This window comes from Myotis daubentonii, chromosome 12, assembly GCF_963259705.1.
Source record: "Myotis daubentonii chromosome 12, mMyoDau2.1, whole genome shotgun sequence".
Classification (NCBI taxonomy): domain Eukaryota; kingdom Metazoa; phylum Chordata; class Mammalia; order Chiroptera; family Vespertilionidae; genus Myotis; species Myotis daubentonii.
Window position 1 is genome coordinate 20,057,688 of NC_081851.1, and position 16,370 is coordinate 20,074,057.

The 16,370-nt window shown below is 43.3% G+C and overlaps 1 protein-coding gene and 1 pseudogene across 1 annotated transcript in view; one reads left to right on the forward strand and one right to left on the reverse strand.

Annotated features, from left to right (window-relative positions):
• The first annotated feature begins 8,366 nt into the window (after positions 1-8,366).
• Positions 8,367-16,370, forward strand: part of SNRNP200 (small nuclear ribonucleoprotein U5 subunit 200) — a 35,453-nt gene continuing 27,449 nt past the window's right edge. The window contains exons 1-2 of the mRNA XM_059659095.1: positions 8,367-8,534; positions 9,300-9,463. Coding sequence (XP_059515078.1) covers positions 8,490-8,534; positions 9,300-9,463 — 209 coding nt within the window. The 5' untranslated portion in view covers positions 8,367-8,489. The remainder of the gene's footprint in view (positions 8,535-9,299; positions 9,464-16,370) is intronic.
• LOC132213062 (solute carrier family 25 member 16-like) lies at positions 15,548-16,343 on the reverse strand (annotated as a pseudogene).

Below are 16,370 nucleotides of genomic sequence, written 5' to 3' on the forward strand. Positions count from 1 at the left end.
GATTCTTCCATTTAAAATCTACAGTTCAATTATTTTTAATCTGCGTTCATAATTGTGCACCAATCGCCAGAGTATAATTTTAGAACATTTTCATCACCCCAACAAGAAAGCTTGTTCCCATTTGTAGTCACTCCCCATCTCTCCTCTCCCCACACCACCCCTTTAACTGCTAATCTACTTTCTGTCTCTATAGATTTGCCTATTTTTGACATTTTTTTAAAAAATATATTTTATTGATTTTTTACAGAGAGGAAGGGAGAGAGATAGAGAGTTAGAAACATCGATGGGAGAGAAACATCGATCAGCCACCTCCTGCACATCTCCCACTGGGGATGTGCCCGCAGCCCAGGTACATGCCCTTGACCGGAATCGAACCTGGGACCTTTCAGTCCGCAGGCCGACGCTCTATCCACTGAGCCAAACCAGTTTCGGCGACATTTCATATGATTGAAATAATGAAATATATGGTCTTTTGTGACTGACTTCTTTCACTTGTTAAATTAATCAGACAAGGAGGCCTAAACTGAGGTGGTTCTAATGGCTCAGCAGCTGATGTAAGCAAACCAAACCTAATCCTGAAATGCCTCAAGCACATTAAAAAATCAAAACCTAACAACAACCAATTAAAGAGCCAATCAAACAGCTTTTCCAAGTAAGGTAAAAGTGTAAGTTACAGATAATAATTTCCTTGCTTTGCTTCCTCATCTTCTCTACAAAAGTCTTTCTCCTAGCTCCTGTAGGTGAAGCACTCCTAACCACTTATGGTTTGGTTCTGCCCAATTTGAATCTGCTTTTACTCAAATACACTTATATAAAATGCAATATGCCTCATTTTATCTTTTAACACAATGTATTTTTGAGATTCATCTATGTTGTAGCATGTATCAGTACTTCACTGGTTTTGGAGGCTGAATAATATCTCTCTCTATAAAACCCTAATATGCAAATAGACTGAACAGCTGAACAACGGAACAACTGGTCACTATGACGTGTGTTGGCCACCAGGGGGCATGTGGGGAACATGGCAGGCATTGGCAGCAGGCAGCAGAGCGAGGAACATGGAGGGCATTGGCTGCGTCAGGATGGTGGAGCAGGTGAGTGGGGATGCCCGACCAAGGTGGGGCCCTGGTCACTGTCATCCAGGCGAGCCTCTGGTGGTTACTGAAAATTCTTTCCTCCTGTGCACCATGGTCCCGCCAGGCGCTCGCACCTGCAGCTGGTGTTGGCCCTACTTGCACCCGCTGCCAGCGCCTGGCGCTGGTCCCGATCGCTCAGCGCTGTCAGCGGGTGCAAGCAGCCCCAATTGCCCCTCAGGGCTTCTTCACCTCCCCTGCTCCCGAGGAGCGAGGAGCTATCGGGGCCAGCAGCTGCCTCCCCCCATCCACAGCCGGTGATGGCCCTTCTCGCACTTGCTGCTAGTGCTGGAGCCGCCACTTGCACCCACAACACTGCCTGCGAAGGTGCTAGCCCCGATTGCCCCTGTGGGCTTCTCCACCACCCCCTGCTTCTGAGGGGCGACCGGGGCACAACTGAATGGCGGGTTGTTCTGCCAATCACTCTATGCTGTCAGCAGGTGCAAGCAGGGCCGAGCCGTCAGCATGTGGGAGCAGTGTGGCGGTGGGAGCAGGGCTCCCGGTAGACAGGGGATCAGGGGCCATAGCAGGAGGGGCCGGGCAGGGGTGCGGAGGATGGGCCGAGACCCACCCCTGTGCCCACTGCAGTCTCACGGCCCACAGTTACTTTCAAGGTGCACGAATTTGTGCACTGGGACCCTGGTTCCATTATATAAATCTAAAGTGCCACAATTTGTGATCCATTCATCAGTTCATGGAAATTTGGGTAGTTTCCACTTTTGGCTATTATGAATAGTGCTTCAGTCCAGCAGGTGTGGCTCAGTGATTAAGCATCGACCTATGTATCAGGAGGTCATGTTTCGATTTCCAGTCAAGGTATATGCCTGGGTTGAGGGCTTTATCCCCAGTGTGGGGGGTGCAGGAGGCAGTCAATCTATTATTCTCTGTCATCATTGATGTTTCTATCTCTCTCTCCCTCTCCCTTCCTTTTTGAAATCAACAATATATATTTTTAAAAATGAATAGTGCCCTAGCCAGTTTGGCTCAGTGGCTAGAGGACCGGGGACTGAAAGGTCCTGTGTTCGATTCTGGTCAAGGGCACATGCCTGGGTTGTGGGCTCAATCTCCAGTAGGCTGTGTGCAGGAGGCAGCCAATCAATGATTCTCTCATTATTGATATTTCTATCTTTCCCTCCCTTCCTCTCTGAAATCAATATAAAAATATTTTTAAAAAATGAATAGTGTTTCAATGGACATTGGTGTGCAAGTTTATGGTTACACATATATTCAATTCTATATGATATTTAGTGTTAGGGTCGCCGAAGGAGGAATGCATGAGGCCAAAGGGGGTATAGAAGTATGAATTTACTAGGTCATCTGGAAACCCAGATGGGCTAAGCCTCAAAATGGCACCAGCCCCCAAAGACGGGAAGTCAGAGGTTTTTAAAGGACTTCAAGCAGGCTTTTTCTGGGTGGGTCAGGATTCTGGGAAACTCTGGAGGGGAGAGATAATGGTCTTAGCAAGTGGAATGTCCATTGTTAAGTGGCCTAAAGGTCCATTCCCAGGGGAGGGAGTATTGATTCAATTATTGGATCAGACCTAACACTTAGGAGTGGAATTGTTGGGTCAGATAACTCTGTATTTAACTTTTTGAAGGAGCTACCAAATTATTTTCCAAGGTGGCTGTACCATTTATATTCCCATGAGCAATGTATGAGAGTTCCAGTTTCTCCATATCCCTGCCAACACTGTTACTGTCCATATTTATTGTAGCAATCTTAGTGGGTGTGAAGTAGAGTTTCATTGTGGTTTTGATTTGCATTTCCCCAATGACTAATGATGTTGAGCATCTTTTCATGTGCTTATTGACCATTTGTGTATTTTCTTTGGCAGACTATTAAAATCCTTTGCCCATTTTAGAATTGGGTTATATGTCTTATTATTAAGCTGTAAGAGTTCTTTATATATTTTGGATACTAGTCTCTTATCAATCTTTTCACTTTCCTGATGGTGCTTTTTAAAACACAACTATTTTAAATTTTGATGAAGCCTAATTTATCTATTTTTTCTTTTGTTTGTGCTTTTGGTTTCATATCTAAGAAACCATTGCCTAACCCAAGGTCGTGAAGATTAAACCCCTCCATCTTCTCGTAAGAATTCTACAATTTTAGCTCTTACATTAAGCTTATTATCCATTTTGAGTTAATTTTTGTGAATGGTATGTGGTAGGGGTGTAAATTTATCCTTTTGCATGTGAATATCCAGTTGTCCCCAAACCTTTTGGTAAATACAAAACAAAAACCTCTTCTTGCCCTGGCCAGTGTTGCTAAGTGGTTAGAGCATTGGCCCTTGCACCAAAGGGTTGAGGGTTCTGTTCTCAGTCGGGGCATGTACCTGAGTTTCGGGTTCATTCTCCACCCTGAAAGATGGATGAGGGAGGCAACCAATCGATGTGTCTCTCTCACAACAATGTTTCTCTCTCTCCCTCCCTCCCTCCCTCTTTTGCACTCTCTGAAAAGCAATGGAAAAAATATCCTCATGTAAGAATTAACAAAAAGACAAAAACAAAACCCTCTTCTTTACCCATTGCATTGTCTTGGTATCCTTGTCAAAAATCATTTGCCCACCCCTGGCTGGGTGGTTCAGTTGGTTGGAGCATTGTCCAGTACACCAAAAGGTTTTGGGTTCAATTCCCAGTCAGGGTACATACGTAGGTTGTGGGTTCGAGTCCCTGGTAACCAGTTGATGTTTCCCTCTCACATTGATGTTTCTCTCTCCCTTAATTTCTCTCTACAAGTCAATTTAAAAAATCATTTCCTCATAAATGATTTCTGGACTCTCAATTCTATTCCATTGACTTATCTCTTGTTGTTATTAATCCTCACCTAGTATATTTTTCCATTGATTTTCAGAGAGAGTGGAAGGGAGAGGGACAGAGAGAGAAACATCAATGTGAGAGAGACACATCAGTGGGTTACCTCCTGCACGTGCCAGGGATTGAGCCTGCAACCGAGGTATGTGCCCTTGACCAGAATTGAACCTGGGACCCTTCTGCTCACAGGCCAATTCTCTATCCACTGAGCCACACTGGTGAGGGCTGTTTATCTCTTTTAATCTTACAATAAATTGGCTCAAGCTTCATTCTCCATGTTATGAGGACAACAACATCTCTCCACTGTCAGAAGTCTGGGAATTCTCCGGGACATACAGGGGTGGGTATGTGAAACACAGAGCTTATTCTTGTATTATTATGTATTTATTAATTATTGTATTATTTGTCTTCTTATTGTTGTTATTGTTTTGTGTCCTTACTTGTGATTTATCGTTTAGGTAATGACTGGTAATTTAACCTACTTTTGCCCACCCCTGTGTTTTCCCTCCATTACTTCTTGTATCAAATTCTTGCTTTCACTTAATTCTCAGCTCTGGGTCTTGTCTTCTATGACCTAGACTTTCTCTCTTCATTTTAACTTTCCCTAAACACCACCTTCATTCCTTCATTCCCTAGAGTACCAGGAACACAACGTGTGTCAAACGCTCACTCAGGATTCGAGTAAATGAATGGAGAATACTGCGAAGTTCATATGGATAGCAACTAAAAAACAATTTGATCATGGCCTAAAAGTGCATCAGCCAGTCTCTACGATGGGAACTTTTCGTTTATGTCTTCTTTAGGTCCTGGCTGATGGTCACCTTCTGGGCACTCTTGCCTCCTGGATACCTTTTTCCTCTCTTCTCTACATGCCAACCTCCAACCGCCACTCGTCTTCCTTTTCTTATTGAGTTCTTTCCTTGACTTGCCTTCACTAAGATTCCCAGTCTGACCCTTTTCATTAAGAAGGCCCATGAGCCGAAACCGGTTTGGCTCAGTGGACAGAGCGTCGGCCTGCGGACTGAAAGGTCCCAGGTTCGATTCCGGTCAAGGGCATGGACTCTCAATTCTATTCCATTGACTTATCTCTTGTTGTTATTAATCCTCACCTAGTATATTTTTCCATTGATTTTCAGAGAGAGTGGAAGGGAGAGGGACAGAGAGAGAAACATCAATGTGAGAGAGACACATCAGTGGGTTACCTCCTGCACGTGCCAGGGATTGAGCCTGCAACCGAGGTATGTGCCCTTGACCAGAATTGAACCTGGGACCCTTCTGCTCACAGGCCAATTCTCTATCCACTGAGCCACACTGGTGAGGGCTGTTTATCTCTTTTAATCTGGATACCTTTTTCTCATCGATGTTTCTAACTCTCTATCTCTCTCCCTTCCTCTCTGTAAAAAATCAATAAAATATATTGCGGGCACATCCCCAGTAGGAGATGTGCAGGAGGCAGCTGATCGATGTTTCTCTCTCATCGATGTTTCCCACTCTCTATCTCTCTCCCTCCCTCTCTGTAAAAAATCAATAAAATATATTTAAAAAAAAAAAAAAAAAAAAAAAGAAGGCCCATGAAACCCTAGCTGGTTTGGCTCAGTGGATAGAGCGTCGGCCTACGGACTAAAGGGTCCGGGTTCGATCCCAGTCAAGGGCACATCCCTGGGTTGTGGGCTCAATCCCTAGTAGGGGCATGCAGAAAGCAGCCAATCAAAGATTCTCTCTCAACATTGATGTTTCTATCTCTCCCTCCTTCTCTGAAATCAATAAAAAATATATTTTAAAAAAGCCCATGAAATTTCCTTGAACTGGTTCCCCCAACAGAGCTGCCATTTCTGACATAAACACTGCCCTTTCCCTAGAGTGAGGAAGCATAGCTATCATTTTTTTCTTCCTGTACATATATTTCTGTGGGATAATTCTCTCTTGTCTGCAGCCTCCTCAAGTGAGAACCTGAACTACTCTATCTCTAAAGCTCTTTCCAGTACTCATGTCCTATGGAAATTGCCAAATCTATCTAAATTACTAAATGGAGGATTAAACTTGGTAGAAACTGCTTAGAGAGGAAAAGGAAAGATGGGGAATTTTCCTTTTTCCCTTGCTTCAGCTTTCCCTGTGGCCCAGGCTGGATTGTGAACATGAGCACCACTCACAGAAATGCAGAGCAGGATCCCAGAAATAGTTTTCAGACCCGTTTGTGTCAGGTGGGTGAGCCACAGCATGACCATGGAGTAAAAGTCAGTCTTGAGGACTCAGATTTCTATAGCCTTCAGTGAACTCGCACCGTGAGTCAGGCACTTCATTAGTGCTTTTAAGTACAGTACCACCTCATGTAATCACAACAGTCCTGTGAGGAGAGTTTTATTGCCTCGAAATTTTATTTATTTTTAAAAAAATATATTTTATTGATTTTTTACAGAGAGGAAGGGAGAGAGATAGAGAGTTAGAAACATCGATGAGAAACATCGATCAGCTGCCTCCTGCACACCTCCTACTGGGGATATGCCTGCAACCCAGGTACATGCCCCCAACCGGAATCGAACCCCGGACCTTTCAGTCTGCAGGCCGATGCTCTATCCACTGAGCCAAACCGGTTTCGGCGCCTCGAAATTTTAAAAAATATATTGATTTCACAGGGGAAGGGAGGAGATAGAAACATCAATGGTGAGAGAATCATTGATCGGCTGCCTCCTGCACGCCTTCTACTGGGGATGGAGCCCGCAACTCAGGCATGTGCCCTTGACTGGAATTGAACCTGGGACCCTTTAGTCTGCAGGCAGATGCTCTATCCACTGAGCCAAACCGGCTAGGGCTATTGCCTCAATTATTTTTAAAAAATATATTTTATTAATTTTTAAAGAGAGGAAAGGAGAGAGATAGTTAGAAACATTGATGAGAGAGAAACATGATCAGCCACATCCTACACACCTCCCACTGGGGATGTGCCTGCAACCAAGGTACATGCCCTTGACTGGAATCGAACCTGGGACCCTTCAGTCCGCAGGCCGATGCCCTATCCACTGAGCCAAACCGATGAGGGCTATTGCCTCAATTTTAAGGGTAACAAAATGAAGCTCATCCAGAGACCAGGTAGCTACCTCAAGGTCACACAGCCACTGGGGGCAGAGCTGCCACAAGGATGACTGTCCTTTGGAAGGCCCAGTTAGAGATGGAAAAATCTGGTCAGGACTGCAAACTGGATGCTACAGGGCCCAGGCAGGTAACACCAAGGAGCGAGGGGCCAGGTCTGAGAAAACAGGAGCAATGGCAAATGCTCATCAGCCCTGGAAGGAATGCCAGGTAGGAAGGTGGGTCTCATGTGGCCAGTGTTGATTTCTCCCTAGATGCAGGAAATCCAGATTTTGTGTGAAGTATCCCATTCCCCCCCCCCCCCCCCCTTCTTGGTTGTCATGGTGGTAGTGAGTTACTGGAATTTTAAAATAAGGAGCCAATAGTGAGCCAACCAAAATACCCCCACAGGTCAATTTGGGCTCAGGAGACTGCTATTGAGGATGGATTCATTTACTTTTCAAAAGCAAACAGGCTCTAAGTGCGGTACCCATTCAGCTGTTAGTTGCCATTCCACAGGTGAGAGCTGTTGGTTGGGGGTGGGAGGGCAGGGGCTTTGTCCTAGGCCAGTGGTTCTCAACCTTGGCTGCACATGAAAATCACCTGGGAATCTTTTTAAAATCCTGATTTCTGGGCCTCACCCTCCGGAAATTCTGTTTCTCTGTTATGGGGTGGGGCCACCACATTAGTAACAAAGAAAGAGAATTTCCGGAGGATGGGGCCCAGAAATCAGGATTTTAAAAAGATTCCCAGGTGATTCTTATGTGCAGCCAAGGTTGAGAACCACTGGGTAAGAAATTAAGTTAATTGTCTTTAAGGAGTTGATGCCCCGAGGGTCGTGCAGAGCCCTGCCGTGGAATGTGACAAGCGTTTGGGAGCAAACTGAGGGCCCAGCTGGCCGAGGGCTTTAGGTAGGGCAGGTGGGGGTGGGGGTGGGGGGGAGGGGCAGAGCTTTCTCCCAGTTCTTACATTTGGAAGAGAAGCCCAAAGGAAGACAGCGGTTACACACACTCACACTTCATTCATTCGATGGCTTCTTAGCTTGCAGCCGGAAGTGGGGCTAAGGACCCTTCCCTGCCGGCATAATCGCAGTCAGCGGCCGGAAAGCAAGTGCTTGGGCCAGACGGGTAAGCAGGCCCGCGTCTGTCCTGACGTGAAGAGTCCTGGGGGTCGAAGGCCGGAGCTCGAGGTGGGGAGGGAATTGGTCCTGCGTCCGAAGTGGCAGGAGACGGTCGGACTTAGAGTTCGGGTTAGGCTACCCGAACCGGGAATACGCCCCCCACAACGCCAGGCACCGCCAAAGACACGCCCTTCCGCCCTTCCGGCGCGCGACCCGGAAGCGGAAGGGAACTCAGTTCTCTTTGCCTCCGGAGCGTCTTCCCTGCGTTGGTCTGGCGGGAGGAGAGCCCTGAGCGCCTGGCCTCCGGAGCGTGCGGTTTAGGGGAGCGGGTCGCCGAGCCCCAGAGCAGCCGCCGCCATGGCGGATGTGACCGCCCGCAGCCTGCAGTACGAGTACAAAGCGGTGCGTGAGGGCTCGGGAGGACTCGGCTCCGAGCCCAGTGGGGAGGCGGGGGCCGGGGAAGGCGGTTTCGGCCTGAAGGCCTAACAGCGGTTCTCAACCTGTGGGTCGCGACCCCTTTGCGGGGGTGGGGGGGTCCGAACGATCCTTTCACAGGGGTCGCCTAAGACCATCGGAAACACATACATAATTACATATTGTTTTTGTGATTAATCACTATGCTTTATCTTCAGTTTGTAACAATGACAATACATCCTGCATATCAGTTATTTACGATTCATAACAGTAGCAAAATTACACTTATGAAGTAGCAACGAAAATAATTTTATGGTTGGGGTCACCACCCCATGAGGAACTGAATTAAAGGGTCGTGGCATTAGGAAGGTTGAGAACCACTGGCCTGGGAGCACCGAAGGCGGGGGGTGGGGGGGGGGGCGGGTGCAGGGGGAGTTTGGGGGGTTGGGGGCGGATCCGATCTCTGAGCGCGGTACCCGCCCCCTCCCAGATGTCACCCCCGCATGCCCAGCACTTTCCTAGGGGTGGGGTGGGGGCCGCGGTAGGAGCCGCATCGGTCTACTGATTAGCTCGCCCTTTGCTCACGTGCCATTCATTATACGATGCTCTCCTCTAGGAAAACATATTTTTATTCCGACTAGTGATCATCAGTGCTTAGTCGCTCTGATTTTTACTTTCTTTGTTATTATCCTTGTGATGTAGGAATTGGTCCTGCTCATATCAGAGCTTTGATAATATTGTGATCTGTTTCAGAACTCAAATCTTGTCCTCCAAGCTGACCGTTCTCTCATTGACCGGACCCGTCGGGATGAACCCACCGGAGAGGTGCTATCCCTGGTTGGGAAGCTGGAGGGCACCCGGATGGGAGATAAGGCTCAACGGACCAAACCACAAATGCAGGAGGAAAGAAGAGCCAAGTGAGTACCCGGGGGAGAATGATTTTTCTTCAGATGCAAAGACCATCTTCCTTTGAGCAATTGAGCAGCATTTTTGCTGAAATGCTGTGTATGGGATGAGACATCAGTGGCATTAAAACAACATAGTGAAGGTAAAAACAACATGAATTTAGAAGGTTCTTTGGCCATAACAGGTGTCCCTGAAGTGGAAAACAACTTTTAGCCTTTTATCCCATTACATTTGAAAAAGTATTTGCTGTCCTTCTTCTTTTTTTAGGAAGTTTAAGGAAGATGGCAGAATTCACCTTCTTATGCCCTTTTAAGTAATTTTTAAAAAGTGATTTAAGTGGAAAAAGGTGTTTGCACCTTATCAGATGTAAATCACCCTATGCAAACACCAGCCAGCTAAAACCCTGAGTGATCCTTGAGCTTTGGTTTGCTACCAAAACTGCTCAAAAAGTTAGTTTATATTTGGTATAGTACAGTTCATCTCACTCTATACATTTTTTTTATCAGGTATATATATGAGAAAAATCTCTAAAATCAGTTAATGCATCAAGTAAACTCTATGGTCTTTGGATATATAAAAAAATAAAATAAAACCCTGTTGTCTTCAGCAGCCTACAAACAAGAGTTCTTGAACATATGGACAAATTACTTTTCAAATGCACCCTTGATTGTAGTGTTGAAGTCTGAACACATCAGTACTGAATCCAAAATGCATTAAGAAAGGAAAAGAATTAATTTGTTTAGTGCCGAAGAAATTCATAGGACACTTTTACCTTTGATCTGTTTCTTCTCCCCATGATTCTCTAAATCAGAGGTGGGGACCATCTGGCCCTGGGGCTATATAAGGCCCGCAAAATCATTTGGTCTGGCTCTGCCAGGGCAGTAGGGGTGAGTTAATTAAATGTTTTTACCAAACATAGCAAGCTAATGCTTAAGTTGATAATTTTGTATGTCCTGAGAATGATGTTATAAGTATCCAAATGGCCCTTGGCAGAGGAAAGGTTCCCCACCCCTCTTCTAAATGATGGAAGGTTACATATAAATATATGGATACGGACTCAGATGTAGATATAGACATGTAGGTAAATGTGCATACATAGGAGCTATCGAAACATATCACTTTTCTAGAGTCTGCTTTACTATGCTGTATAAATATTTCAATATTTTAAGTCATTCTGAGTTATATAAAAGGTTTCAGCACAATAAGAGGATATAAAGGTCATTTTTTTAGTGAAAAGATCAATTAAAATAATTGTGCCATAAAATGCCCCCCCCAGGGGGGTAGTAAATAGAGAAGTTATCACATTTGAAATTTTAAACTCCACATAACCAACCCCAGTTCATTGCTAATTTTATTTATTTGTTTGTTTATTATCTTCATTATTTTATTTTATTTTTTTTATATTTTTTATTGGTTTTGTACAGAGAGGAAGGGAGAAGGATAGAGAGTTAGAAACATCGATCAGCTGCCTCCTGCACACCCCCCCACTGGGGAGGTGCCCGCAACCAAGGTACATGCCCTTGACCGGAATCGAACCTGGGACCCTTCAGTCCGCAGGCCGATGTTCTATCCACTGAGCCAAACCGGTCAGGGCTTATCTTCATTATTGAAAGTATTACATATGTCCCTTATTTTCCCTCATTGACCCCCTCCAGCCTGCCCCAAGCCTTCACCACCCTATTGCCTGTGTCCATGGGTTATGTATCTGTGCATACAAGGTCTTTGGTTGATTGCCCCCCCCCCCCCCCCACCCACTTGCCCCTGCCTTCCCTCTGAGATTCTGCACTCTGTGTCATTCTTCCATGTCTCTGGATCCACTCCATTCATCAGTTTATTCTGTTAATTAGATTCCACATATGTGTGTGCGATCATGTAGTACTTGCCTTTCTCTGACTGATTTCACTTAGCATGATACTCTCATGGTCCCTCCATGCTGTCTCAAAGGGTAAGAGATTTTTTCTTTTTTTCTTTTTTTTTTTTTTTTACTGCTGCATAGTATTCCATATTATTCCATGTACCACAGCTTTTTTATCCACTCATCTACTGATGGGCAATTGGGCTGTTTCCAGATCTTAGCTATAGTAAATTGTGCTGCTGTGAACATAGGAATGCATACATTCTTTCTGATTGGTGTTTCAGTTTTCTTAGGATATATTCCTAGAAGTGGGATCACTGGGTCAAATGGCAGTTCCATATTTAATTTTTTTAAAATATATTTTATTGATTTTTTTACAGAGAGGAAGGGAGAGGGATAGAGAGTTTGAAACATCGATGAGAGAGAAACATCAATCAGCTGCCTCCTGCACACCTCCCACTGGGGATGTGCCCGCAACCAAGGTACATGCCCTTGACCGGAATTGAACCCGGGACCCCTCAGTCTGTAGGCTGAGGCTCTATCCACTGAGCCAAACCGGTCAGGGCCATATTTAAGTTTTTGAGGAAACTCCATACTGTGTTCCATAATGGCTGCACCAGCCTGCATTCCCACCAGCAGTGGATTAGAGCTCCCTTTTCTCCACATGCTCGCCAGCACCTGTCATTTGTTGATTTGTTGATGGTAGCCATTCTGACAGGTGTGAGGTGATACCTCATTGTCATTTTAATTTGCATCTCTCTGATGATCAATGACTTTGACCATTTTTTCATGTGTGTCTTGGCCGTTTGTGTGTCCACTTTGAAGAAGTGTCTATTTAGTAGGTCCTTTGCCCATTTTTTAAATTGGATTGTTTATCTTCCTTTTGTTAAGTTGTATGAGTTCCTTATATATTTTGGGTATGAACCCTTTATCAGATGTATCATTGCTAAATATGTTCTCCCATACAGTGGGTTCCCTTTTCATTTTGTTGATGGTTTCTTTTGCTGTGCAGAAGCTTTTTGTTTTGATATAGTCTCATTTATTTTCTCCTAAGATTCCTTTGCCTTAGGACAGTGGTCGGCAAACTCATTAGTCAACAGAGCCAAATATCAACAGTACAGCGATTGAAATTTCTTTTGAGAGCCAAATTTTTTAAACTTAAACTATATAGGTAGGTACATTGTTATTAACTTAATCAGGGTGCTCCTAAGCTGGCCTTTGCTAAAAACATCCTCAGTCTGATTGAGGTACGTTCACTGAGGTCGACCCCTTCCAACTCTCCCATCCACACTCGTCTTGTATACTTGTTTCATCTATCTCCTTTCGTTCATCCTCTCTGTATGTCCAAACCATCTCAACATACCTTTATCAATCCTCGACACTATATCTTCTTTCACTCCACAATGTTCCCTAAAATTAACTTAATAAACTTTACTTAAAGTTTTAAGTCAACTTCGCATTTTACGTGCGCGCCTGCACGTGGTATTTTGTGGAAGAACCACACTCAAGGGGCCAAAGAGCTGCATGTGGCTCGCGAGCCGCGGTTTGCCGACCACTGCCCTAAGAGGTGTATCTGTAAACATATTGCTACGAGAGATGTCTGAGATTTTGCTGCCTGTGGTTTCTTCTAGAATTTTTATGGTTTCCCGACTTATATTTAAGCCTTTTATCCATTTTGAGTTTATTCTTTTGTATGGTGTAAATTGATGGTCTAGTTTCATTTTTTTTCATGTACCTGTCCAATTTTCCCAATACTAATTGAAGAGATTGTTGACTCCATTGTATGTTTTTGCCTCCTTTGTCAAATATTAATTGAGCGTAATGGTTGGGTCGATTTCTGGGGTCTCTGTCCTATTCCATTGATCTATATGCCTGTAATTCTGCCAGTACCAGTTTGCCATCCTTTTAAAAAAACACAGGTTTTTATTTTAGAGAAGGTATGGAGAGATAGAAGCATTGATGAGAGAGAAACATCGTTGGCTGCCTCCAGCATGTCCCCCATCAAGGATGGAGCTGGAAACCCAGGCATGTGCCCTGACCAGGAATCAAACCAGTGACCTCCTGGTTCATGGTTCATTGATCAACCACTGAGCCTCACTGGCCGGGCTTGCTGTCCTTTTTATTGATAACATAACTGAGATACTTATTTTAGACATCTGATAACAATATTTGCTACAGAGCAATCCAGAAGTGAAAATATACAAAAAGTTTTAGAAACGTATGTATTTCTGCCTGCATGTACACTTACAAATCATACAAAGATGCATATTTATTCTAAAATAAATACTTTGAAAATGAAACCAGTTCATCTAATTTTTACCAAGGTGTGACAAGAAATCTTTTATGCAAAAATAAAAATCCAAGCAGAAATAACACTTTGAACTTAGTTTTCTAATGTCTTAAAAATTACATTAGTTCTACAAATTACTATTTTTTTTTCATTTTACACATTTTATTTATTTTTAAAATTTAAATTGTTTATTGTTTAAAGTATTACATGAGTCTCCCTTTTCCCCCATTTACCTCTCCCTGGCTGCTCCCACCCCTCAGCACATGCCCTCACCCCCCTACTGTCTGTGTCCATTGGTTATGCTCATACAAATCACTATGTCTGAGGATAAAACCATAACTGTTCCTCTCCCATTTCTATCCTGCTTATACTAAAACATAAAAGTACTCTAAAAACAATACATGAAATTCTTACATTTTAAACCACTTTAATTTTAAGGATAACAATTCAAATCATTACTTATTTTTAATCTTCACTTGAGTACATGCTTAGATAGACAGACAGGCTCCATGTGAGAGAGAAACACCGATCTGTTGCCTTCTGTACATGCCCTATCTGCGGATCGAATCTGCAACCTAGGTATGTGCCCTGACCAGGAATCGAACTGGCAACTTCTCAGTGCATAGGATGATGATCATCCAACTGAGCCACTCTGGCCTGGCCGACTCAAACCATTTTTACATTTCTACTTAAGTTTATATTGCACTAAAATTATTTTACATGGAAGTGCTGGTTGATGTATCATGACAATACTTTAGAAACAGTCTTTGACCTTTCCATCTTTATTAATGGATGTTTCACGGTATAATTAAATACATTTTCTAGTATGCACCAAATTATCTAACAAAACAAATCTACAATGCTAATCTATTTTGAGAGCAGATAGTCAGTATTTACTATTTACTAGGAATAACTTTTTTGTGTGTGTATATGGGAATAACACTTGACCAATACCTGAAAATTCTTCATTTATTGATAAGCCTCTATTTGACTACTTTTTAAATACAGCATTTATTTTTTTGAAAAGAGAAAAAGTGTTTGTCCTTTTATTCAGTGGAGCAGAATTCCTTTTAAATTGATTTCAGAGAGAGGAAGAAAGAGAGAGATAGAAACATCAGTGACGAGAGAGAATCATCCATCAGCTGCCTCCTGCACACCCCCTACTGGGGATGAAGCCCCTAACCCGGGCATATGCCCTGACCAGGAATCGAACTGTGACCTCCTGGTTCATAGTTTGATGCTCGACCACTGAGCCACACCAGAGGGCAGTGGAGCAGAATTTTAAGAAGAGAAATAGTAAGAATACTATTTCAATCCTGGCTTCTAAGCTATGGCTTATATAACTTAAAAGTTCAGTTCTCGTCATGCTGCTGCAAAGTTTGTTACAATAATAATGATCAATATTAGAGTCTTTGAAAGTCATTATTACAATGAAAAGCTTGGGACAGCATGATAAAGCTAATGGCAACTTCTTGAATCCCATTTTAAGTTACTTCTATGTGCAAATAACACTTTTGAATGGTTTTAAATAACCTAATTCTGTTGTCGGCAAACTGTGGCTCGCGAGCCACATGTGGCTCTTTGGCCCCTTGAGTGTGGCTCTTCCTAAGCCTTAGGAGTACCCTAATTAAGTTATTAACAATGTACCTACCTATATAGTTTAAGTTTAAAAAATTTGGCTCTCAAAAGAAATTTCAGTCGTTGTACTGTTGATATTTGGCTCTGTTGACTAATGAGTTTGCCGACCACTGACCTAATTGATTAGGTAGCATCAGTTTAGGATTTTTTTCCAATGTTCTATGGTGTAACTTTTGGTATCAGAAGGTATAGTAACCACTTTGATTTGTGATTAATAAAAATTCAAGTGCTGAAATATCAGTGATTCCTGTGACAGGATAAATATCCCCTTTCAAGTTGTTTGCCCCAAAATAAAGTAACATTTTATTTCTCCCTCTAAGAGTTTATTAAGGAAAGAAAATTTTTTTCAGCTGAAGTGAAAAAGTTGCTTCATAAGTTCATATGTTGTTGTAAAAGCCCCTGCTTGAGAGGGAATTTAGTGAATATAGTTCAGAGATAAACCATGATATAATCCTTTTCCAGTTCTATGGTGTCCATAGGCGTATTTCATAGTCTCCGGCATGGTAAGGTACTTTTCAAATTCTGGAAGAATAGTTCCTAATGGCACTCGCCTATGAGCGACATCAAACGAGTAGGATATTGTCTGTGCTATTGCTCCAGCAGCGCCACCACAAGGAAAGTTTATGTGAGTTTTTAAAACAGACATTAGGATTGTCTGATGAAGGTCTGCCAAGAAGGGTATGTGCATGGGAAAGCCCAACACTCTTTAAGGTATCAAAAGTAAAAAGTGAAACAACTGCATATGGAGCCAATCCTAATATAGTAGGCCTCAGGCCTCTAAAATCCAAGGAAACTGCCTTCCCTTGCATACATTGTTTTGAGTGCATGCATATGCTGTGTGTATTTCTCTTTCACCTGGAATTCTGGGTGACTCTAACCATGTCAAGAAGGTATGCTGTCATACCTGCCATGGATCCAGCCATTGATCTGTACACATAACCAGAAATTCCCAGATTTGTAGTAATTAATGTTTATAATGCTCAAATGCCATAAACTGGATTGCACCATAGGGAAAGATTCGAATTATCATCGTACCATTTCCTAAAATTCTTATTTATCCTCACCAAAGGAGTAAGGCTATTTTTTCATTGATTTTTAGAGAGAGTGGAAAGGAGTGGGGAGGAGAGAGAGAGAG